The 25181-nt window shown below is 39.7% G+C and overlaps 2 protein-coding genes across 8 annotated transcripts in view; one reads left to right on the forward strand and one right to left on the reverse strand.

Moving 5' to 3' along the window:
* Window positions 1-25181, reverse strand: part of elovl6 (ELOVL fatty acid elongase 6) — a 557878-nt gene that overhangs the window by 257897 nt on the left and 274800 nt on the right. The window lies entirely within an intron of this gene.
* LOC140348922 (teneurin-3) overlaps window positions 1-25181 on the forward strand; it is a 263968-nt gene that overhangs the window by 133347 nt on the left and 105440 nt on the right. For all 7 annotated transcript variants that reach the window (XM_072435086.1, XM_072435102.1, XM_072435094.1 and 4 more), the window contains 5 exons: window positions 4060-4274; window positions 15978-16188; window positions 20063-20164; window positions 21589-21783; window positions 23513-23713. In XM_072435086.1, the coding sequence (XP_072291187.1) occupies window positions 4060-4274; window positions 15978-16188; window positions 20063-20164; window positions 21589-21783; window positions 23513-23713 (924 nt within the window). The remainder of the gene's footprint in view (window positions 1-4059; window positions 4275-15977; window positions 16189-20062; window positions 20165-21588; window positions 21784-23512; window positions 23714-25181) is intronic.

A 25181-nucleotide genomic window follows, 5' to 3' on the forward strand; every position in this document is an offset into this window, starting at 1 on the left:
AGGAGGAGGATGTGTTTTTGCAAATGGAGCTTTTCTTTTTTGAATCAACACCAAACAACACTGTTCGAGTTTGTCTACAACAGCTGCGTCTGCTGTTAGAGTGGGCTTTTCTGACTCTGTGGAGCATTCATTGTGTGATCTGCATTAAACATGAGCAGGACTGACTTTAAAGAATAACATAGTGATTTAAAAGTTAAAAAAATGTGGAATTAGTCAAGTTCGTTGCCTAATATAGTGCTTCTGTATAGATATTGTGAGTGCAGCCGTCACATAACTAATTAACACATAATATAGGTGTTAAAGAAACTATTCACAGACTAATTAGATTTCTTCAACTTCTTGTAACATAAATAGGATGTATTATCAAAACAACACAACTACAAAGCTTTGTTCATCCGGAGAATAATTCATCACATTAACCCATCATAATCTATTTAATTAAATGTCATACTCATTTATTATATTATTAATTGCCATCAGTAGAAATAGGAGATTACATCAAAATTGTTTATACAGATAAATCAATACGTTTTTGATATATATTTATAATTGCATCTTATGTGCAAATGTTGTAACATTATATCCACATCTTAACTATTTGAGTCTTTTTTTGATATGTTTAAATAAATTATGATCATCAAGTTTTAGTAAATTGATTGTTAAATTCCTAAATTAATTCCTCTTATCCATTAGTTCTGACAGGACCAAAGTAAAGCTCTAAAACACTTGTTAATTAAATCACACAAAAGTTCAGACCATTATTAAAAATGACAGATTGGCACAGCCCCACATTTAGCCTTCTGAATGACAAAATATCATTCACTAGCAAGGTTTGTGCCCCCCATACCTGACAGAAAGAAGGAAAGATGAATAGAAAAGAGGGTAGCGGCGCGTAAACGAGAAGACGGAGAGGAATAAGGGGGCGGTATAAAAGGTAGGGACCTGAAAAGGCGTGGTCCTGCTCCCAAACTCTATAACTATAACTTCTCTACATTTCCCCAGCCAACCTCCTCACTTTGTTGAATTAGAACACATTCTGAACTTGACTGTTCTTTTCCTGGTTTGTAAAGCCGAACAATGTTGAGGTTTTCACATGATGTGCATTTGAAATATGCCTGTGAGCGTTTGGAGTTATATCTTTTCCATTTGCAAATGTGCAATTTCCTGCTATTCTAATCCTGCAGCCCTACTTGCTTGATATGGACAGTCAAAATGTAATCTTAGCTCTTTTTTTTTCAACCAGAAAGGACCAACTCTGCTTAACCCTTTACAGAAGCAGCCCCCAAATAAACTTCACATGCTGGTATTTAAAGGAGAAAAATAATGCATCAGCTTTTGTTTCTCTGCTCATTTACCAACTCAAAGTTATACGAGTAATCTTTATTCACCTTCATTCAAGTGGCCAAGGATCTCCCTGATACACTTAAGAAGTCGTCTTCATTAGAACAGTTTAGTTGTTTCTTCCATCGCAGACAATAGGTAAGAGATATAATTACCTTGACATGTTTTGACAGAAACGTCCGTGTTTGTCAGAATGTCTGATACACTAGACTGCATGTTTTGACTAAGACTGCAGCGTGTTGTCTCAAAAAAGACGTTATCTATCTATTTGTATCAATTTCGGCGCAAACAGCCGTAGAAAAACACACCAACGTTCAAAACACAGGAATACAAGATCTCTTCTGGGTAACCTTGAATTCTTGATACTTATTATAATTGAGTAACACCAAATTCAATAAATACATAATGTTGGATGGATTACGTTTGTTCTATTGCCGTCATTGGTCATTCAGCAGCTTGTGAGATCTGGGTTTAAGCTCAAAATGCTGAATCAGACAATGTGCCACGTGTGCCGCATAGCAAGCACTACACCACTGAGCAGTAAGCAAGAGTCTAGTCATCGAGTTCAAGCCGAAATATACATATGCGAGGTGCAATGAAGAGTCAACGCATGCCTCTGTGGTGGTGAAGAGGAGATGCAGGCTGAGGAGGCTGAGAGTTTCTGCTGTTACGGTGAAAGCATGTATAATAGCAGGCTGGTGATTCTCTGCAGCCGCATACGGTTTTCAGTTAGAAGCCCCAGTTCCAGTGTGCCGTGTTCAAAAAAGCTGTGCCAATTTGAAACATTTTAGGATCACATTAGCATATTTTCAAAAGCAGAGCACACAGAAACCCCAGAGCAGCAGCAGCAGCAGCGCGTTCACACTGGCTGAGGCTCGACCTGTGATGCACCGCTCCAGTTCAAATGCTGTGCAAAAGAAATGCTCCCGAAAGTATTTGTTAAACTATATCGCGTTACCATAATAGTTGTCTGTAGTAGGGCCACCAGGGGCACGTTGTAAAATCACTCATATAACACCTCATTGCTCAGATTGTGATTCAATTTGCTTTCATAAAATCCAAGTCTTCATTTATCTTGTTCATTAATAGATAATTTAGCTCAGGGAAAGAAAAACTAGCTAAAACTAGTCTCAATTAAAACTGATGCAGTAGCAACTTAAAGGACACTCCAGGTTTTTTTATACGTACTTAGTATTTAACTGTAACATAAGTAGATCATTGTTTTCTATTTTGTTAGAACTGATAAGCTTCTTCACAGTGGCATTTCACCGTAACAAAACATGCCTTTAACGTGGTTTTTGTTTTTGAAAAAGTGGCTTAGTTTCAGAACCCTACATGTGTCACTCAGAGTCTTCATTTTTCAAATAATTACAACAAAGTACAGGCATGTGGGCGGGGATAGGGGATAGGGGTAACAATAGGATTTTTCTGAGCACTTGATCCTCAGCTGCAGGACAAAACAGGATTAACTAAAACGTGAAGGAATCAATCAAAATATAACTTTGAGTAAAGCAATAAGGAGGAAACCCTGTTGCAACAAGGTTAAAACTCATTAAAGCTGCCTTTTAACTCAGGCATAATGTGTGAGATTTGTTCCTTCAGGCATCCCTAATCCTGGGCATCTGGCATAGGATTGTCAAAAGTATAAAAAACTAGATACTCATTTGAAGTATTGATTAAAAAATACATAAATAAATCACATAAACAGGACAATATATGACCTTTCACGAACAGTTTTGTAATTATATTTATTAGTATCATTGTGGTTTCAATATTGACATTGACTATCAGGCCTATTCCCTAGTATCAAAATGGTTCACCACTGCTTCCTATAAAAAGACCTACATTTCAAAAAAGAAAGAAAAGATTTTGTCGACCCACTTAATATCCTTAGTCACGCCTGAACTTCTGTAAGAATAGTGTGAATGTGCTCGTACAGTTCTCTTTTCTCCGGCTCCTTCTAACTCCTTCGGACACTGGCAGCAGAACAAAAAATGGAAGACCTTGCGCTGAACCGTCCTCGCTGCTTTCGGGCGAACAACTGCTGAGGAGAGAATTGCCCCGCTGCATCATCCTCCGCTAAGAGAAAAGTTATTGCCTCTGAAAATTAAACAGTTCCATCTTTTCCCGAGCGGAGATTTAGCAGCGCGGAGCTTGAAAACACTTTTCCGATTCGTCTTCTTAACAATGAAATCTGTTCTGGTAATAGCGTGTTGCCTGTTGCCAGTTTTTCATTTGGATCACATTAAAAACCACCGACTTCCCATCTCTGAGCAGCATTTACGGACATCATTCTCCAAATTGTTTTGATTTGTCGCCATTTTCTTTCTGCAAGGTCACTATATCTGACAGATTCCATTTAGACCTTATCTGATTCCAGACCTTACAAGTCAAAAGAAAAAGAAAAATATGTTAGTGCCTGGAGTTTTATATAAAAAGCCAATTATATCTGGTCTTATTTCTTTTAAGACGGGCATCGGGGGACAGTAGAGGGCCATTAATATAATCCTGTTGAGCCTGGCTAACGCCCATTTAGAGCATAAATATGATGAACGAAATATTTACGTACTACAAACCAACAGAGTAAAGTGGCACACACAAACAGGAGTCACACTTTTAGCTTTTTGAACGAAAACAGGTTTTGTGACACAGAGCCAATTATGGTTTTGCAAATAAGTGGCATAATCAGGGCTGGGACGTGTTCTTCTCTGTTGGCAGGAAGGAGCAGCGCGACGCACCAGGAAAACAACTCCATTGACACGGGGCAGGTGGAGGTGGGGAAGAGGGCAGGCCAGAGTCTACCCCCGGCCGTGTTCTGGCGCTCGCAGCTCAACATAGAACAGCCGCGATTCATCAAGTTCAACATCTCGGTGCAGAAGAACGCTCTGATCGGCGTGTACGGACGCAAAGGCCTGGCACCATCCCACACCCAGGTAAAGCAACGGTCACTGTCGCGTTACACACTCGGCCGAGAGTCGGCCTAGAGTCGGCCTAAAGTCATCCTGGAGTCGGCCTGGAGTCGGCCTGGAGTCGGCCTGGAGTCGGCCTGGAGTCGGCCTGGAGTCGGCCTGGAGTCGGCCTGGAGTCGGCCTGGAGTCGGCCTGGAGTCGGCCTGGAGTCGACCTGGAGTCGGCCTGGAGTCGGCCTGGAGTCGGCCTGGAGTCGGCCTGGAGTCGGCCTGGAGTCGGCCTGGAGTCGGCCTGGAGTCGGCCGGGAGTCGGCTGGGAGTCGGCCGGGAGTCGGCCGGGAGTCGGCGTTCATTGTCAGCGATTGCTAGGGATGTCACACAAAAAACACAATGGATTATTCACAATTTCTCTGAGACTGAGAGAAAGTCATAACGCTTCTAAAATTGTCACCATTAGAGCTGCAACTAACGATCAGTTGTGTGGATTGCAGAGATTGAAGGTTTTCATCAGAATCCCTAAATGTCCATGTTTTTGTTGTGATTTTGATAATTCTTGCCTTGTCGGAGCCATAAAACCTCTTCTTTCAGCACATGGCATGTTTTGGAGCATGTGAATAGACCTGAAAACAATTATTGAATTCCTAAATTAGTTGAGGTTTATCTCAATAATCAATTAGTTGTGATTAATAAAGTATTTTGTTTCAGCCCTATGATCATTAATTAATATAATTGTATTGTGACTTGAATAATTATGATTATTGATTAACCTTATAATCTTGACATCCATAGTGATTATAGAGAAGTAAAAAAAAAAGTTACACTATTGTATTTATTGCAATACACAATATCAAATTAGCGTCTGTATCAAAGATACATTGTTCTGTTTATAATGGATTTGTTCAAACCGAGAAACGCATTGAGCACAATTTTGTCCATTTCAGTGCAGCCAACAAGAAATGACTATTATTAGACACTTCAACATGTCAATAATGATTGCACCAAAGACACATCAGGGCGTCTTGAGAGAATAAATTGCATTGCAACAATGCAGCCTGATAGCTAATCTGTGCTACATAATTGTGGGCTCAATTCACAGGCCGGAGTAGCCTGGCACAACCAGACTCTAGACAGGGGAAACAAAGTTGCCACGGAGCCCAGGATTGGACCTTTTTCCCCATTATATATTATTACATTTTCTGCATATGTGCCTGAATAGTCTGCAAAGAATATTAAAACAAACTGAGTTATTATCTGGTCATATTCAGTAGAACAAACAAACTTGCAGTAACCCAGGACTTGGACCAGCTCTTCTGCTTCAGTGTGACACATCGCACATTCCATGCATAACTACACTTACACACAACCAGAGAACCCACTTGTGTGTGTGGTCATCATGTTGCCTCTAATAAATCACTCTCAGACTTCAGACTGTTTGGACACTGTCCTTCGTTCAGAGTTAGCTCAAACTAACTGATCACTGAGAGTCATGATGATACGCACAGACTTCCACCTGGTCCCATCTCCAGGAGTTCAGAGCTGCTGCAGATGCTACCTATGTTACAGCTTCTGATTGAATGTTATATTCTCCTTTATTCCTCTGTGAGACTGACACAAATAAGAACAGTGACAGCCCCAGTTCTCTCACTGAAGTGCACAGTGTTCTTCAGTGGTCTTTAAACTTCTGAACAAAGACTCATTTGTACTTTGAAGAGCTTCTGTTGTGCTGCTTTGCTTGTTGTTGGTCTTTTAAACATGACACGTTCACTGCAGAGATCTGCCACAGCTTCATGAATTATTCATGTGGTGTCATTTTAGTTCAAAAGCATGATGCAAAAAAAAATACCACAATTGTTATTTTTATTTTGCTACAAATTACTACTGATCAAAATATAAATATGCATTTCCTATATTCAATACTAAAGACCTAATTCACATGCATTTAAGTATTCTTTACCCTCTTTTATTTATGTTAAATAGAAGTAAATAGAAATAAATAAAATGACAAATAAAGCAAATGGGATCTTACTCAGACATTTTACCCAATTATTGCAACTTAAACCTGACATATTTTGGCCTGTGGTTGTTTGCAAAGTCACTTCTGTGTAATTATAATGTGATTAAGTTAAACATTCTTAACCTCTGTCTATAGTGTTTACTCTTGTTCCCTCAGTATTGTCACGCTGCAGTGCTACGAGTATTACTACTACTACTAGCATAATATCTAGATACAGAGAAACACGCTGGAAAAAAACATCTATTCTGTTATTTGTCGGACCATAAATACAAACCAAAATGCATTATTACTTTTACAACATAAGCACTAGTTGTCCAAAATAATGTTCCCGGTCCCCTGATGGAGTCCAGCTGCTTTGAAAAGAGCTTCACAAATCCACTCAGCCTTTCTCACTAAATGTTTCCTGCGTTGGATGTCTAAAAAGCTTTTCTATAGTATGAGACTTTATTTGATCAAACAACAATATTGGCACTGATTTTTAGATGGACCTTTGGTGCTCAAACAGTTTTTATCAAAAAGTGTGAAAACCTATTCAACTAATTTAATTGTAGATAACAATAATAGTTATATGTTCGTCATGAATTAGTTTTTCTTTATGTATCGGAGTTTGGCATGGACATCATTCACATTCATTGAGGCTCTTCCATTTGCAAATTGGAGTGTTTCTAAAATGTCTGATTTGTCACTTGAATGGCGTTTGTGGGCATGTGGAATGTCCAAAGTGTGGCGCCGTGATGGAAGCACTCAGACAAGGCTTATTTTCCGGCACACTTCACTGTGAAAGCTCTTAGCTTCACCTTCTTGACATTCTGCTTGTAAAGATGGGCTTCATTCAAGAGGAGACAGTTAGGGACACTTTGTGACTGAATAAAGTCCTATGTGACTGATAGGGCTGCACAATATATCGAAAATATAATGTTATTGCGATATTGGAGCGTGCAGTATGTGCATTGCATCCATGGGCTTGTTTAGACCTTTGACCAATCATACGCAACCTCATGTGATGAAGAACGGGGCTCAAGAGGAACATTATTACAGAGCGCTCACTGAAACGTTCATGCAAGAAAAGCCGGAGAATGCCCAAAGTCACAGGGAAAGTGACAGACTTTTCCTTCAGCTGTGTTTGTGCTGCACAACAAGAAGAACAGAGCGCGCAGAGCAAATTAAACACTGTGAAAGTACACATGTCATTTACCTCACATCTGCACATCCCCTGCCCTCGCAGTGATGGAAGAGCACAGAAACAGTGATGAACACAGATTAATATCACTAAATTATTACAGCTCAAAACAGAAAAGCTTCCCTCACATCATCTTATCTTGCAGTGCGTTCCTCTTGTTCCTGTTAAGCTTAAAATAAATATTGATAATACTAATTATAATTGAAGTGGCCTACCTTTTACTACACTGCTAATTAAATACATTGCCTACATAAGACTAACAAGAAATGTTAAAAAGGTGATCATTTTCAACTTATTAGGTGAGAGCAAATTACTGCAGTTATATTGATATAGCAGTGGTATTGCATACAGTATTGCAGTGAGACAGTATAAGGGATAGTGTAACTAGTGTAATCACTAGTGTAATTAAATATGCACTATTTCATTTATGGACAGTATAATATATTTATACAGTTCTGAGGGCTTTCCTATGGGTATAATGTAAATGTTGGCGTGTCTGCAGATGGGTTGCAGTACATAATAACGTAAGTAAACACACACACACACACACACACACACAAAACTACAATATACAATACTGAACAAATAAGAAAATGACTTACTTTAATATATTCCTATACTTTTTTTCAGTGTACAATGTCAAGCTAACATTGTACACTGGCAGATAACAAGAAAAAAATACTCTTGACACTTTTTTGCGATTTATTCATCATCAAGTGAAACAAAAAATAAATCCGTCAAATAAAGATGGATTAATTTTCTTCGAGACCATTTTCCGAGCGAACAAAAGCTCCGTATACACAGGACACATCGGAGTGTGGGAGTCATTGTGCACTTTCAACGCAAAGAAAAGAGGTAAAAATCAAAGTGAAAGGTTGACTAATTAACAACACTACTTTTCTGTCCGAGGCAATTGTAGCATTGACACTCAAGCTTGTCAATGCCGGACACGTTGCCCATTGTGACCCGCTCTAAATGAGATTCTCTGCAGGTACTGAGGGCCGCCGATCAATGCATTACTTAACTGAGCATGAAAGACCCCAATGAGAGATATTGACTACTCATCGAATCACCGCTGGGAAGACAAGACAACATTTAAGTGAAACAGCCTCTCTAACCTTTCTCAAACGCACTTCCTCCATCTTCTATTGAATGTCTTGTCTGCTCTTGCTCACAAACAACTTTGAACAAACAAACTTGGGTTTTCTTTTTGTTGTCTTTGCTCTTTGGAGATGTTCCTGGTCCAAATGCGAGTCCTCTCCATCTAGCCAAGAATTTGCAGGCTCCGAGCATCCCTCCTCCCCTCTCTCCACGCGGCGCCCTCCCGTCTGTTATTCAGCCTTATTGTTGGATTGAGATGAGTCGGGCTCCTTCATAGCAGCTAATCGAGATGTATTCAGTTGGCCAGCAGGATCGGAGCTTGTGGAGTGACCCGTTTTATTGCTTCCTGCTTGGGCCAACAACACAAAGTAGTCCACTTCTGCTAGGTTAATATCCCGCCTGCTGGTTTGATTAACACTGAACAACGCCTGGCTCTTCCTTAATATGCGCTTTCCTGATGTTTGCACTTCCTTACAAATAAACATTTCCCCAATCTGTGTTACAATTAAACACAACCTAATCCTGATTTAATGGGTTTTCTAAATGTGTCATCGCTTATTTCCATCAATCTGTACAATTTTGGACCACAGATTATTGACTGCAATAAAAGAAAAATGTAATTATTTACTTTTCCTTCAAAAAAAAGTCACCGCTTAACAGAATCAGAATATTCACAAACTAGGAATTTGCTTTGATGATGGGTTCAACATAAAACAATGAATAATAATGGAACGTATATAATAGAACAGATAATAAGCAGATGATAAGATAATGTTGCATTAGATCAAAACAGACTAAATATGATATATTACAAAATGTTCTGCATGACCTGGCTTTTTGTAATAGTAAATAGGTTTGAACGCTCCGATGTGGCATATTTAATCCCTTCTTTTAGACTGAATGTATGGAATTGGTACTGTTAAAATTAGGGTCCATTACATACACTATTTACCATGAAAAGTACACAACAGTGAAAACAAATGTTAAATGTTCATGATAGTTTAACACGTTGCACAAGCTGGCACAGACTCAAAGTGGATTCATCCTCAGGGGAAATCAGATGGCCACAGTGGCTTGGCTGAACTCAAAACACAATTATAGAAAGATAATAAACAATTTGCTTGGTAAGAACAAACATTATTTATTGAGCGATTGGTGCCAACAAGCTATCATCTTGTCATAAGACGGCAAATTAGCTTGCAAACAACATGAGGGTGCAGTCATTTTTCATACGTAATTGTGATATAATAACAGCAAACTTCATCAATCAGTGCGCCCACTCCAGGCGTGCTCGTGCTGGTGATTTGTGGTAGGACACTCCACTTGTGCTGATGCTCTTACTGTCCGCACGTCGGTTTGCGCTGTGAAAAGGCTTTTCTCGTGGCGTTCTGTCCTTGAAATAGTGCATTGTTGATATGTTTACATGTCCTGGAGTGTACTTTCCGGCTGCAAGGCTGATTGGTGCAAGAATACCATTACTGCATAGCCTCAAAGCTCCTGGTCCACAGGGATAAGGAAACTAAGGCGAAAATGAGCTTCCAAAACAAGAGCGGTTTCACCAGTAGAATTTCAAGTGAAGGAAGCACTGTAGGGTTGTTTAGGGCCAACAATGTGGATTGTGGCATAAACTGAAGGGCAGTATTAGGATGTAAGGATATATTTTTACAACAATAGGCATTTTAGACTATAAGATTACAAAATGTTTTACTCTTTTGGAAAAAGTAACTCTTTTAGCTCTTTTAAAACATGTCAATTCAATACAGTGAATGTGTGAATAAAACCAATATTAAGAATCAACCAATAATAAATACTAATACAATTGTAGCTGTAATGTTTAAGGCTCAGTGTGATATGATTAACTTTTACAAAACACAAAGCAGCTCCTTTAGTGCCCCTCCCACGTATGGCTTACTCCGGTGCTGTCGCTGCTGAAACTCTGGGTTAGCTTTTGTTTGAGTCCCCCATGGGGGTTATTCCTGTTGTATTTCACTTGATATTTACATAGGCTTTAATCAGTGGAGGTCTTAGCCATGTTATTATTTTCCTTGTAAACTTCGAAGCATATTATTCATACACTAATGAAGACATTATTTAGTTTAAATCATGTTTTCTATCTCAGCTTCTGGCGTTTCCCATGCGGCTGTCCTCTGACATAATTACCCAGCAACAATTAGATTTGAGTTTGCGTCAATATGTGGATCGAGGAAAACTATCTGTTCATATTGTGAGAAAAATATACTGATACTTTGATTAAATAAGTGAATTGTTACTTATGTAAGTTGACCAGTTGTCACTGGTTTTACTAAATGAATGACTGAATGAGTGATTTTATCAATGTATAAATGTATGGTTTACATTTCTTGTATTTTATTGGCATGTACGTCATTATTGACATTAACCTGTCTCGGGGACTGCAGGTGTAAATTAGCATCTTTGCTATAACTTGGCACAAGCATATTTCCTGCAGTTCAATGTCTTATGTGTATTGTCCCTGATAAATAAATTGATAACCTAAACAAGGATATAAGACGTATAGGGCAGTAGTTCTCAAGTAGGAATTATTCAAAATGGAAATTTGAGAACTGATGCAAGGAGCTTAGGCTGGAACAAAAATGACAAAATTGACGGGATTTACTTTAATTTTTGTTCCAGATTAAGCTCCAGGATAACTGGCAATACTTATCACAAAGGTCTGGATTTTTGGCAGCTCTCTGATTGAATTTTGGGCAATATCATTTCTAAAGACATTTTAATTGGTTAGGTTTCCATTCTAGTCCATAAACTCTAGAAATGTTCCTCATATTATGCTACATTTTGCTAAATAAACTGAAACCATTTGTTCAATCCAACTACATTCTGGATGAAACATTTTGAAGTGTACCTTTGCAGTGCACAGCAGCTCCCAGTGAAACAAAGGCCAGCGATGTCCAGTTCCCCGGCAGGTACACGCTGGCTGAACTTTCTTCTGTAGCCAGCTGCCATCTTTGTTTGTGTGCAGTTTGACAGGCACAGCTCTGTGGGTTCAGCATGGAGCTCTGTGCTGTAAACAGCTGCTGCTGCAAGGCGAGAGCAAGCAAAGGTAATGTGCTCACCCTCCAGCAAGAATATGATATAAAAATTGAAAAAGCTCGGTAAGACGCTGATGTGAGGTGTATTTGATCTGGAAGCACTCGTGTTATAGGAAGACAACATAAGCGCGGATTGGTTATTGGAGCAGACGTTGTTTTATAGAGAGTTCATTGAAGTTCAATTTGAACACACTGTACGTTGTACTTTTTTATGCTGTGATGTGTCAATATGTTCAATGACTGATGTGTATCAGGACATGGAAATAATCCCTTGTGCTGAGCATAATGTGTCCAACATTAACACCATAAACTATACACTTAATGTTTAATAAGCGCCCCATTGAATTATTATTATTATTGAAAATGTAGTCTAATTCATCTCCTAAAAACTGGTGACAACATGTATCTCCTAAAAACTGGTGACATGTATCTCCTAAAAACTGGTGACAACATGTAGGATCTACATGACTAACAATCATTTAAAAAGGAACTTGGAGTCTGCGACTTTAATTCTGATCCTCGCTCTCTCCCTCACTCTCGCTCACTTGTTAAAGGTTGAATGGACGATTTTTTTGGCCCAAATCTGAGTCTTATTTCCTCGTGGCGTGGACTGCCGATTAGTCCTGCCACGTATCAATCATAAAACGCACCTACCACTCACCTGCAACGAGCATGTTTCCGCGTGTCTAAGCGCATTTATCTATCAAGTTCCCTCAGTGTACGGGACAAAATGAAGACGGAGAAAGACTGTTCGAGCTGACTCAGAAGAAAACGGAAATCGACGGGAGACGAGAGATGCGATGTGATCCGTTGCGCTGATAAACAAACGCACGTGTGTGTTGTATCAGTCCGCACGGGGGAGTGCGCATGCGCACTTCCGCCTGCGTTCGCAAATCGCCAAAAAATCGTCCATTGCGCCTTTAAGTGCAGGGCGCAGACTTAAAGCCAGAGGTGGAGGAAACACAGAAAAATCAAGAGGGCTCAGAATTTGGATGTGGCTAAACGCATAAAAGATAAACGTGGAACACGCACATCCAATATGGTGGTCAGCAGTTTATAACCCGCCCAACAATAAAATAGAATTTGTTGACCCTCCCAGTCTCAACCCTGCTGCCAGACATCCATAAGTTGACTAACTCTAAAAGATAGTCATCAATAATTTGGCAAAGAGGATTGAATTGAACAGGCTTCAGCTGAGGAAAATGAAAAGATCTGGAGTAGATTAGTTTCTGCTTCTCTGCAGATGTTTTCTCTGCTTGATGCCAATGATTTGACCCTTCTCAAACACACTGACATATTTCCCATGATTTGTCTTTCCACATGGTTGTTTCAGAAATGAGAAGACGCTCACAGCATCAGTTGGGTTTAAGTACCGTCTTGCAGCTGAAAGATCATCACTGCAGCAGTTCTCCAGTAGGAGGCTCAGGCCTATTGTATTTGCTTAGTTTAATCCAGGTGGCCTTTTTTTTTTTAAAGGTCCCATAACATGCAAAATCGACTTTTCAGAGCTTTTAACCTTCTTACATTGCTATTTGTGCTTCATATATGTACCCAGAGTGTTTTTTGATTGATTCCCGCAGTGTTTAGCTATATTACAGACTATCTCCTTTCCGCGAATCTCCAAACTGACGGGCGGTGGGTGCAAGACCGCGTCATAAGGGCAAGCACGCGTCATCATCGCATAGTCTCAAAGTAGACTCTTTCTCACTCACTCGCGCGGAGCGGCGCACCGCAGAGCTAACAGCTGTGGGGCACACACTACATCACGGGTGGGCGGGGCACACACGCGCTCTCTGAGACTACGTCACGGGTTGGGCGGGGCACACACACGCTCTCTGAGACTACGTCACGGGTTGGGCGGGGGAGCCAGCTCGCTCTTCGCAAGGGTGGGGGCGAATATCAAACCAAGCCGTCTGCATTTCCGGGTTGGTGAGAGGGTCCAAGGTCTGGGTGATATTTTGTAACGATTATGTTAAGGGTGTTGCACAACCCTTATTATTATCAATTATACACTTAGGATAGACTACAAAACGTGAAAAAAGCATGTTATGGCACCTTTAAGCCGGGCAGTGTATTTTGTCAACAAGACAGCACGAAAAGTGTTTAGGGTGGAGTGGCTACAACTTAGCTTCTACCTTGTATGTGAATCATGTTTAAAATCTAGTATTTGTAAAGTTTTGTCCCAATAGTACTGAGTTCTATTGCATATGAAAATCCAGGGATTGTAATAGTGCTGTGTATTGTAAAACTGAGGCTTGTGCAAACACATTTAAATCACAGTTAAGAGAGCGTGTGGCTGCCAGAAAGCGCATCCACACAATGATGCAGTAGGGATCCGTGCATCTGCTCCTGTGTCTGTCTAAGGCCTCATGTGGGAGAGGGATGTGTTTAGTTAAAGGCCCCGTGCTTCAATCACACACCGGCTCAGGTGTAGAGCAGGTGCACTCACAACGCACTTACCACTCACCGTTTATCAGACTCTCCATGGCGGTTTGGTAAAAGAATTGATGCAGCCTTTCGATCTACCTGGTACACAGTCTTTAAAAAAATAATTTATTTTGTTTCCCAGTAGATATGTATTGTAAAAGCAGCTCTTAGGGCCATCCACACAAAGCAAATCCGCAAAAATATTCTAAAACAAGTATTATCCGTATGGTGTGGGCATTTCAGGGTCTGACAACAACACTTTTTGAAACCAGGTCCCAGAGTGCAAAGATTTCAAAACTTTAAAATTTGATAACATCATACCACCAATGTTGCATCTTTCTGCATATATCATTGCCATTTTTATGATGTTTACTGCAGAATCCTATGGTAGATGTATTTGAGTGCTCCGTATGGATGCACCTATTTCCTCTTCTTCTTCTAATAGTTTCCGGCAGGCTGTATGCTAGTGTGGTTAAAGATGCCCTCCACTGTTGGGCGAATATCACCATAGTTTTGAACAATTTGTTTTAAAATATACTTCACCCAAATGCTTCCCTAAAAGTCCCACTTATCAAAATCCTGTCCTTTTGTCCTGACTCTCTTTAAACATGAGTGCAAAGTCATCCCATGAGTTAATGTCCACGTAGTAGTATATGTTTGCTGCATCCAAGATCCAAGATCCAAGAATTGAGCACAACAATCAGAAACACAAGAAAATTCTTAATATCAACAGTAATTGCTGTTGATCTTCATGCTGGACACATCTTCCTCCTTCTCGTTTTTTTCCTTTACTTCTTAACTGCCTCTGGATATGACAGGTGTTCCTTCACTCTTATTTTACTGGCAGATGCACACATTTACTGAACCAGTGCCATGTTTATACAAGTCGTTTTAGAATGTACAACCGTTTAGTCTCTGTGAGGATGTGGCTTTTGAGTTAAAATAAAACTGTGCTGTCTGCATCTAATGATAGACCAAACAGCAGACAACAAACATGTTCCCAGTCTGACTCTTAAGAAAAGGTTCTACAGAAAGAACATGTGTGAAATAAATACACTTTTCTCTTTGCGTGGCTTCTCCTGTCGCCAAAGGATTGAAGGATTGAAACCACATAAATGGACACATGTGAACTGACAGAGGATGCATACTCATTTCTTTCATGTTCACATAATGTAATACACTTAAGTTTGAAACTGAGGAGCATGCTGCTCTCCTCACTACCCATTATGCATCACTCAGGGTTAATAACTCCTCAAAGTATTCTGTGGTGGTGTCCCTGAGCAAGACACCCACATACAAGTCAGTCGCTGTATGTGTATGTGTAACATTTGGGAAATACTTTAATTTAGGGACCACATATGAATCACTAACTGAATAGTAATCGGTCCGCTAGCTAGTGGTTATTCAACTGTGAGTTAATGTATTTATAAGTTATTAATGCTTACCATCATAATAGTGTACTAAGAATGCTTATGAACAGTAAAGTGAATATTTAAAGGGGCTGTACGAGCGTTCTGCATCTAATTATAGAGCGTTTTATTCACTGAAAACCATGAAGTGCGTTGTTACCGCTTTACCGTAACAGCAAAACTCGCTCTGGTCTCTGACAGTTGTGAAAAGCACATATAAACTTCTAGAAGTGAATTATTGGGATGCTCAAAATACATGAGAGAGTGAGGAATATGTTTGAACAGCTGACAGTAAAAATCTGCCTATTTCTGCTAAAGACAACTATTCAATCCTGTATTCATTTCTTGGGCAACACAAGTTAATAAACATTTAGTTAAATATGCTTAACCAACAGATTTTCTCTCTCTCTCAATAGTCCAGGTCAAAAGTTAATATTGTCATCAGAAATCTAGAGTGTATCATAAATAATACATTCCGTTAGTTATTATACGAGTCACTCAACTTCCCCTCTTGGCCTGTGTTTTTCAGTACGACTTTGTGGAACTCCTGGACGGCAGCCGACTCATTGCCAAAGAACATCGAACTGCCAGCGAACCGGACACCAGGGCTCGGCTGGAGCACCCGGTCAGCGTGCACCAGGCCGGCTTCATTCAGTACATGGACTCAGGCGTGTGGCATCTGGCCTTTTATAACGATGGCAAGAGTGCAGAGTCTGTGTCCTACAACACCATCATCCAGGGTAAGGCACCGCGCTTGAGTTCATTTTTGCCATCCAATTTGAGGACGTGGGCTTATATGAACTGTCAAGAATTGTTTAAACTTTGTACGACCTGAAAGACTGGGGGCTATGGTTTTATTTCGGATTAATCAGACAGAAATTAGTGTAGCTTCTGCAAAGTTTTAAGTCAGCAATCTGTAAAGCTCTTGTAAAGACTTTATCCATGGGTATTTTCTTGTATTTCATCAAGTCTGGCAATAAAGATGGGAAACGTAAGCAAATACCTAACTGCAGTCATATGTAAAATGGCAACAACGTTTTTATACGTCATCCTGGGGCATGAGAGGAGGCGTGAAGTTTAGACAAATGTGCTGATGCCAATTTTTTGTGAGAGATATATTTAAGTTGTGGGAAATAGTGAGGAAGCCAAGCTAAAGGCACCGGAACAGCAGTATAGTTTAGTTACTGTCATTAAAAGGTAAAATAATCGCCTTGATGCTGACGGAGTGGCACATTGTAAGCAGAAGATCTATATGATATTAAATTTACTTGCATTTTTTTTTATTTGAGTATATTTTTCACTCTTTGACTTTCAATGCATTTTTTTATAAGTCTCTTGGTAAGTGGATGTTTGTTTTTTGTTTCTAGAAATATATACATTTAAGATTTTATTCTTAAGTTAAGTTAATTCTTAAATTACAAATGATTCTTTAAACATATCTAACGTGCCTTATCTTCACCGTGCGTTTGACCACTTTCAGGGAGAATTCTGTTTGTTTTGTCACGCATCGCTAACAACAACTAGGCCGCTAACTGCGCTAGCACTACAGCACCACGTCTGGGTTTGTGACGGATAAAATGCTTTGTTATTAGATACAGACTACTCAAACAAGTACTGGTAGTTCTGAATCCAAGCCACGTAACATGTTTCTGTCGCGTACACCATCTTTGAGGATTAAGCGTAGAACTAGAAACCACTGGAGGAGCTCTGGTGTTGTAAGTTTGTTGACAAAGGAGTTCAAGGAGCAGGTGGGACTGACTCAAGGTCCGGCCCTGAGCACAGTCTTGTTTGCAGTGGTGATGGACAGGCTGGCAGAGGGGGCCAAACAGGAATCCAAACGCAATATACGGACAGAAGGACAAACTAGTCAGAGAAGGTTGTACTGTCTGATATTTGAGTATTAGAAAGAGAAAGTATGTACAAGGCAGTGTATAAAACTAGACCTGTTGTATACTAAACACTGAAACGACTTCAGAGGTCATAATACTGTAGGACAAACTAAGATGGCTAACGTTACATGTAATGCACAACTCACTAACCCATGCATTTAATTACAATAAATATATAAAAATCACAATTTAAATGTTCAAAATTATATTACGACAAAAACATTGACAAAAAGGAATATTTTAATATTTTGTAGGATAACCATGATGACAATATTCAGATAGTGTTGTTGCAATCCATCAGAAATGTGTCACATATCTTTTATTATTATTATTCCATTCAGGTTGAAGTATCACATAAAACATGGTGGGACTGTAAAATTAACCAAAAACGTGTGGAATTTGTTATTATTATTAAACTGCTTATTTTGTAGCCTTTTTAATAGTTCTTATATAAATAACTATTAATTCACTATAGTCAATATTCAAATAACACAAGTCTTGTTTCCATGTAGTCCACAACAGTTCACTTAAGCTTAACCCTTAGTAAAGTTGCCCTTCTAAAGATTGTACGGATTGGGCAAATATTTTAATGTTCTATTTGAAGTTAATGGTTGTGTTAAAATGAGCCTGACTCAAATAAACCTTGATAATAACTAACTAACTAACTAAATAGCATATGTTTTCTTCATTGTCTTCACTTTCTCCTGCTTGTTCCCATTAGGGGTCGTGGGTGACTGGAGCCTGTCCCAGTGACTTTGGGCCTTAGGCGGGGACAAATCCTGTGGTCATGGAAAAGATGTCAGTGTGTTGAGAAGGATCAAATCATTGACATCGAGCACAGAAAACATCAAGGAGAAGCAGAAACTAATGTACTCCAGATCTGAACCCCAGTGAGAGTGTTTGGGACGAGCTTTGTGCAGTGGTCACTGTGTGGGGAATAATGACACACTGGGTGGAAATACATCTTTTAATATTGCAGAGGCTTATTGAAACTATACCACAGTGAATATGTGCATGAATCAAAGCTAAAAGAGGTCCTACCAAATATTAGGGTGTGTGACCTTTTATTTCCGTGGCAACTTTTTCCTTTGACATGCAGTGTGTACTGTGCATGTAGAAAACATGCAGGACATGACCTTCCGACTCTCAGACTTAAAAAGAAAAAAAAAAGTGCAACAACTTGAAGCACATCAAACTTTTACGCCAAGTCTTTGGACAGGGTCCAAAATTGAAAGTGAGCTGATTTATAAACAGTTTCTAACACAACATTGAGGAACCGAGGAACAAGAATGTTCTGGGAATAAATGTATTGAGTGTTTGTTAGAAAACTCCAGCTTTTATAATTTTGTGCCTGGCAGCAGATACGAATTGTGGATTATTGTGCTGAGCGTTAGAACACAGCCCATACAGCGCATTGATCCCTTTACCCCTCTCCATTGGTCAAAAGTCTGTGAAAATTCTTGCACTTAATGTTTTTTCCTTCCCTATTTCCTTTGGGAGGTAACATTGATCCTGGCCTAGAAATATGAAGTTATTGACGGGGAGGTCAAAATTGCCTTAGCTCAATGAAACTCAGTACAAGCCACGTGATGGAAACAAACAAACTGCACTGCGAAACAAGCAATATCTGGATAAAGTTAGTAGGTACTAGTTAAAATGACTTGAATTCTGTCATTTTGTAGTTAGACTTGTATTATTTTACTTGTTCTGACTTGTTTCAATACCTCACTCTTTATTTAAGGTCAAATTGTTTTCCATTTAGATACTAACTTAAGGCATGCACATTTTAGTTGGGATAAAACTGAAATGATTTTGTCAAAATGCATATTAAAATATAGCACTGATACTGAATCAATATCGCAGTACCGGTACTTAACACATGTATCGCAACCTTTTCCAATATTGTGCTGCTGTAGAAAGAAATGTCAAAATTGGGTAATAAGCCTGTGTAATATTTTCAATAAATGTATAAAGTTATATGTTGTGGTTCATTTGATATTTGAACTTCAGCCAAGACATTTACTGGCACATTTTAGCACATTTATGACAGTAATATTGTCTTCATATTGTTAATAGAATAATCACCATATATTATAATCAATATAATATCACTCACCCCTAATTGTAGGTCTGTAATAATAATAGAATCAATTGAAACTAACTTTGTAACATTCTAAAGTCAAGTCATTTCCCCTTGGTCGGACATGACTGTGTTGCAGTGTGGGCGTTGGTCTTTTGGGGCCCCTCTTTATGAGTGATGGTTTGTTGAACAAAACTCCGAGATGGCTCCGTCGGATATGTCAGATTAACTTCAGCTCCGGGAGGATTGCTGCTGTAAACACTTAGCCCATTGCATGGCTTTGGAGGGCAGTCATTCACAAGTTAAGGAGACAGGATAGCAGCAGAAAGTGTCAAGGAAATTATTTGGTCTGGTTTAAAATGCTTGTGTGGTTTTTTACTTAGCGAGGCTTAGCAGAGCGCCGGGGATGCTACGCAGGCTTAGACCTTAGTGGGACATGGACAAATAGTTGTAAATGTATGCCGGCACAGATAAGGGGTGCTGAGAAAGCCCAGATTCTTGTCAGGAAGACAAAGAAACTTGTGTCCTCGCAGTATTTTTAAAGCCCACACTTGTCAGACGTTATGAAACAGGAGAAGTTACGTGTTTGGGCGAATGTGGCTATGGGAGGTATTAATAATTTGATTTTCTTTTTTCTTTTTGCAGAGTCGGTCACTGAGTGCACTCACAACTGTTATGGGAACGGAGAGTGCGTGGCCGGCTCGTGTCACTGCTTCCCAGGATTCATAGGGCCGTACTGTTCCAGAGGTAACTCTACACTTTAATTCATTAAGATGTCACATTGCACTCAAACATTTCACTTTTAGAACAGCCTTTTGAGACTCAAAAGTGAATTGGGGTGATTATCCCTGCACAGCGTGTAGAAGCCTGAATTTGTTTTCAAACTTGTGCTTTTACATTACACTTTCTGGCAGGAAAAAGCATTTCGAAGTATGAGGAATTCTTTTGGGGGGTATGTCAGCTTTAAGCTGTGAGTAGCATTTATTTAAAATATATAAAAAAGGCAGTAATTGACTTGCACATTTGATAATTTCATCAATACCATTTAATCTCAATTCAAGGGATTTTAGCCAGATTAATGCAGTGTATAAAAGTACAAATATCACCAACAATAATGTTTCCTCACACACCAATCATAAGACAATATTTCAATATAGCAATATCTTCAGTTTATTATTCAATGTATACCGTAACTTTCTTTTGTATCATGCTATTTTATAAAATCTTTATATAGTCTAAATAATTATTGCATTTAGAAATAGTACTTTATTTTGGTACTATTCTTGCACTTGACTCACATCCCAGTGAACTGAAAACTCCTCACAGATGTTAACTTTGATGGTGATATGTTGTTTACATGCTACAGCTATAAATCAGCACTGCAGTAAAATTATTTGAAGTTCACATCGAATTTACAATAAATATAAGTTTCTTGGCATTTCTGAAATATGTATCTCTGGACTAGTCAAAACAACTTAAAGCTAAACAAATATAAATATACACACACACACACATACATACATGAGTATATATATATATATATATATATATATATATATATATGGCGTTGTTAAGATGACAAAGGCTGCTCCTCCTTGACTCCGTGCGGGCCCCTGTGCACAGAAGGCCTGTCACGGGGGCCCTGTGGGTACAAGGAGGTTCAGATGGCGCCAGCTGTCACACATGGATTTGTTTAGTGATCCGTTTACACATTTATACTCAAGCCGTGTGCTCACAAAGTCAACTCTGTGGTAGGACGCAATACATTGTTATGTTTAGCACATTTTATCGCATCAAGGAACCAGGCTCCTTTACATTCAGACCTTAAAAGGGACATAAGTGACTCTTACTGCTACTGGTCACAAGGCTGACTGTATTGATTTGGACTCTGAGGCGGCCACAATAGGGATGGGAAGTCATAATTTGGCAATTGTGTTGTAGTAGATTTAAATCCATGAACCGAGATCAGCTTGTCAGTTATGCTTTAAAGTGTATCTATGTAAGTGTAAATGCTTTTAAGTACACTTAGTGCAGTCATGGTTCTTATCCTCGTATAGACCTGGGTTACAATAAGTGTAACCCAGGTCTATATCTATATGTAGTTTAGTTCATCGATATTGTCTTGGTCTAATCTTGAAATAAAACACATTTAAATGTATGATTTCCTTCAGCTGCCTGTCCGATCCTGTGCAGCGGTAACGGCCAGTATACCAGGGGGCGCTGCCAGTGCTACAGCGGGTGGAAGGGCACCGAGTGTGACGTTCCCGTGTCCCAGTGCGTGGACCCTTTGTGCGGGGGCCACGGGCTGTGTGTGTCCGGCAACTGTGTGTGCAACACCGGCCACAAAGGAGCCAACTGTGACCAAGGTAAACACCGTGACAACACAAGCGTCCCAGCGGACCATAGCACAACTCTGTTAAACCCTCAGGGGGACGGACAGAGTGTAATGCTGAAACAATAGCTGTTTTCAACTCCACCGAGCGGATAATGCAGCGGATGCGCTATTGATACAAGGGTATGAATTAGCTGCCTGTTTGGAGGTGGAACAGATTGTGCCTAAGTCCATTGAAACGCTCCCAGCTGAAGACACTTGTACAATCAATGAGTCAATAACACAGGTTTGTCTTCATCGAGAGCGCACAGAACACTTCCCCGCTCGACCCGCCGCCCCGTCCCCTTCCACTTTACTACATTTAACCGTATCGATCGGCACCGTGACAAAAGCTATTATCTGCTCACATTTGCATGCACGGGTCAGCGACCTCCTACGCACACACTATATGCACACCAAATGAATACGCTGTGGTTTTCCTCGATGTGATGTGATACAGGAGGAAACACAAACTGGAGGAGGTGCACAGTTGATGAATTGGCCCAGGTGAACAATCAATACAATTTTCAGCATATATGGAAATACACAACAATCAGAGCCATAGGAAACTGCAAATGATGCCCTGTTAGTAATGACTTGATTATGTTTGCTATAATTGGCTATTACTAATCTGTGCAACAAGTTGATCCAAATAGTTAATGGTAATTGATTCTATCTATCCAGACACTAATTGTGCTCTTTTTGTGGGGCCGATAATGTGCATAATTACGCTGTCAGTATATTGCAATGGCCTATAATGTACTCTCGATGAGGAGGCGCCATGTGGGTGGCAAAAATAACTACCAGTGTACAGAGACAATGGACAGATGGATTTGTTTTGTCAAAAATATACAGCAAAGCTCTAGTTTTATACAAGTTTATGTGCGGGAATGTGGGGAATTTCTGAACTCTGTTGTGCCACTAGAGTCTTTCATTAATCAAAATGACATTGATGGTTAGCCATTACACATACAATAAAATTTTGTGGCATTCAATAAATCACAATTATAAGTCCTTATACTATTAAGTACCAGTTAAACTGAACTACCTGTTATATTCATGTTTTATCTCTCGGCCTGTCCTTTTATTTAGTCAGGGCTGCCACATCAAATCTTTTTTTTTGCTTTCCTTTTTGCAGCAAGCGCATACTGAGACTCGGATCATTAGATTGGTGCTCAAACCAGCCATTGGCAACATTCTGCCAAGCATGTCCAAGATGAGTTAAGTAAAGTTGTTTTAAAGCAGAACTAAGTAACTTTGACGATAGAGCGCCCCCTTTTTATCTTTCTTTCTTTCTTTCTTTCTCATAATGAGACATTATAATCACATACAAAAACATTGCACATTGCCAAATATAAAACAAGAGCCAGGGTTTCTCAGGTGAGTTGCCTTCAGGTCGATGTCAGGACATTTTGCAAGGCTGGTTTTCCACCCAGAGACAGCAGGGGGCGACGACGAACACTTCAATCTCTCCGAAAATGCATATTTAACCGTCACAGGGACTTGCAAAGGCGTTCATTAAGGACAAAATGTTACTCAGTTCTGCTTTAAAGGTCAGGAAAAGGAAGACTCTTAAGTGCACATGAAAATTCCACTCCACCTTTACTGAAGTGAATGATAGGTTTGTGTAAAAGGATTGACACACTAGTGGAGATGTCTGAGAACGTGGCTGTCTGCTGCTCTTTTTCCACGTAAGAGCGTTTCAACCGTTCTCGTCTCCTCAGTGGACTGTGTGGACCCCACTTGCTCTGGGCACGGAGCCTGTCATCACGGGGAGTGCCACTGTAACCCGGGCTGGGGAGGAATCAACTGCGAGATCCTGAAGAGCACCTGTCCTGAGCAGTGCTCCAGCCACGGCACCTTCAGCACCGAGAGCGGCACGTGTGTGTGCGAGGCCAACTGGACCGGCGCCGACTGCTCCATAGGTGAGCACACACTACTTTGATTATCAGTACAACCCTATTTTTAATGATGTAGAAAGATTATTTTATAAATGGGTTTACTTAGTGTAGTGTCGCAAATGTACAATTTCAAGGTTGGTTCTGATTCTAAAGATACTGACAACCTGCTTAAAGGACACATATTATGCACTGTTTTTATACTTATTGGCCTTAAAATGTGCGCTTGAGTAACTTTGCTTTGGGATCTCATGTTAGAACTTAGAATATTGTATCTACTAAAAGTATATATTACTTTTACAGCCCTTATAAGGATTTGTATTAGAACTCCATCTACTGGCAGTTGAGTTATATTACCCTAGGGAAATAAAGATAAGCTAGTTTACCCCTAACACGCTAATGTATATGAGCTTCAACAGAAACAGTTTTAACATGTTTTTGTTTCAAAATATGTGCGTTCTATCGAGTTACTCCCCTTGGCAATTTTAGGTAGCTTTTTTTGCACAATAATGGAAAAATAGATAAACATATCTCTATTTCTCTTGTGCAGTCATTTCCTGAACACGCATCACACAGAGTTTTTTAGGACTAGCACGTTTACGATGAGTTTGTCTTCAGGGTACAGACAGGCCGCTGACTATCTCTCATCCTGTCCCATGTGAGGCAAACACATGTATTCATCTCGTGTCGCCCTGATTCATAATCTGAAGTTACTCTTGCGATGATGAATAGATACTAACTGACATCATTTTTTCATCCCTGAGTTATGCGCCACTTCAGTCAGCACTTTTGGATTTCCTCTCAGATGCTCAGGGGAGGTTTTTTTCCAGCTACACCAACCAAATTAAATTCAGGTTTGAAAGTCAATACATTTGCATTACACAGAGTCAGATTATAGTCAGATGTCCAACCAGTCAGATTAAATGATAATACATTGGTCAAACACACACATAGTTCACTAATACATCATCATTTGTTTAGTGGTTAGTTATGCAACATGCAAATCATTTATGCAAAAATGGACATATTCACAAAATGGCAAAACATTAGAATAAGGATTGTGTGTCTTGAATGTACTTGGGAGAAGGTTCTGGTCTGGTGCTAGTCAGGTTTCATGTGGAGCTCACTTTATCAGAACAGAGTAACAGGATCCACAGACAGGAACTAGCCCCGGTCTGAAAGGGAGAAGACGTGTGGGCATCTGAGAGGCAGCGGTCACTCATTAAAACCTTTTTAGAAGGCATCGCACTGAAGTACAAATGTTCCTAATCTCAATATGTGCTTGTGTATAATCCCTAATATTATCAAAAATATTAGGGATAGTTCTGATAGTTCCCTGGGGCATCTTTACATGCCCATGAGGCTTGGTACAATCGACTTGAGTGAAATGGGATTGTTAAGTCATGACGTCACACATGTATGTCTCACTTCCAGGTCCAAAGCTCATGCGTCAGCTGAATGTTACATTTTTTTTCATGATGTTTCTGAGGTCTTG

The sequence above is a fragment of the Eucyclogobius newberryi genome, unplaced genomic scaffold, assembly GCF_026437365.1.
Source record: "Eucyclogobius newberryi isolate DKJ021-1_F unplaced genomic scaffold, fEucNew1.0.hap1 SCAF_11, whole genome shotgun sequence".
In the NCBI taxonomy this organism is placed as follows: domain Eukaryota; kingdom Metazoa; phylum Chordata; class Actinopteri; order Gobiiformes; family Gobiidae; genus Eucyclogobius; species Eucyclogobius newberryi.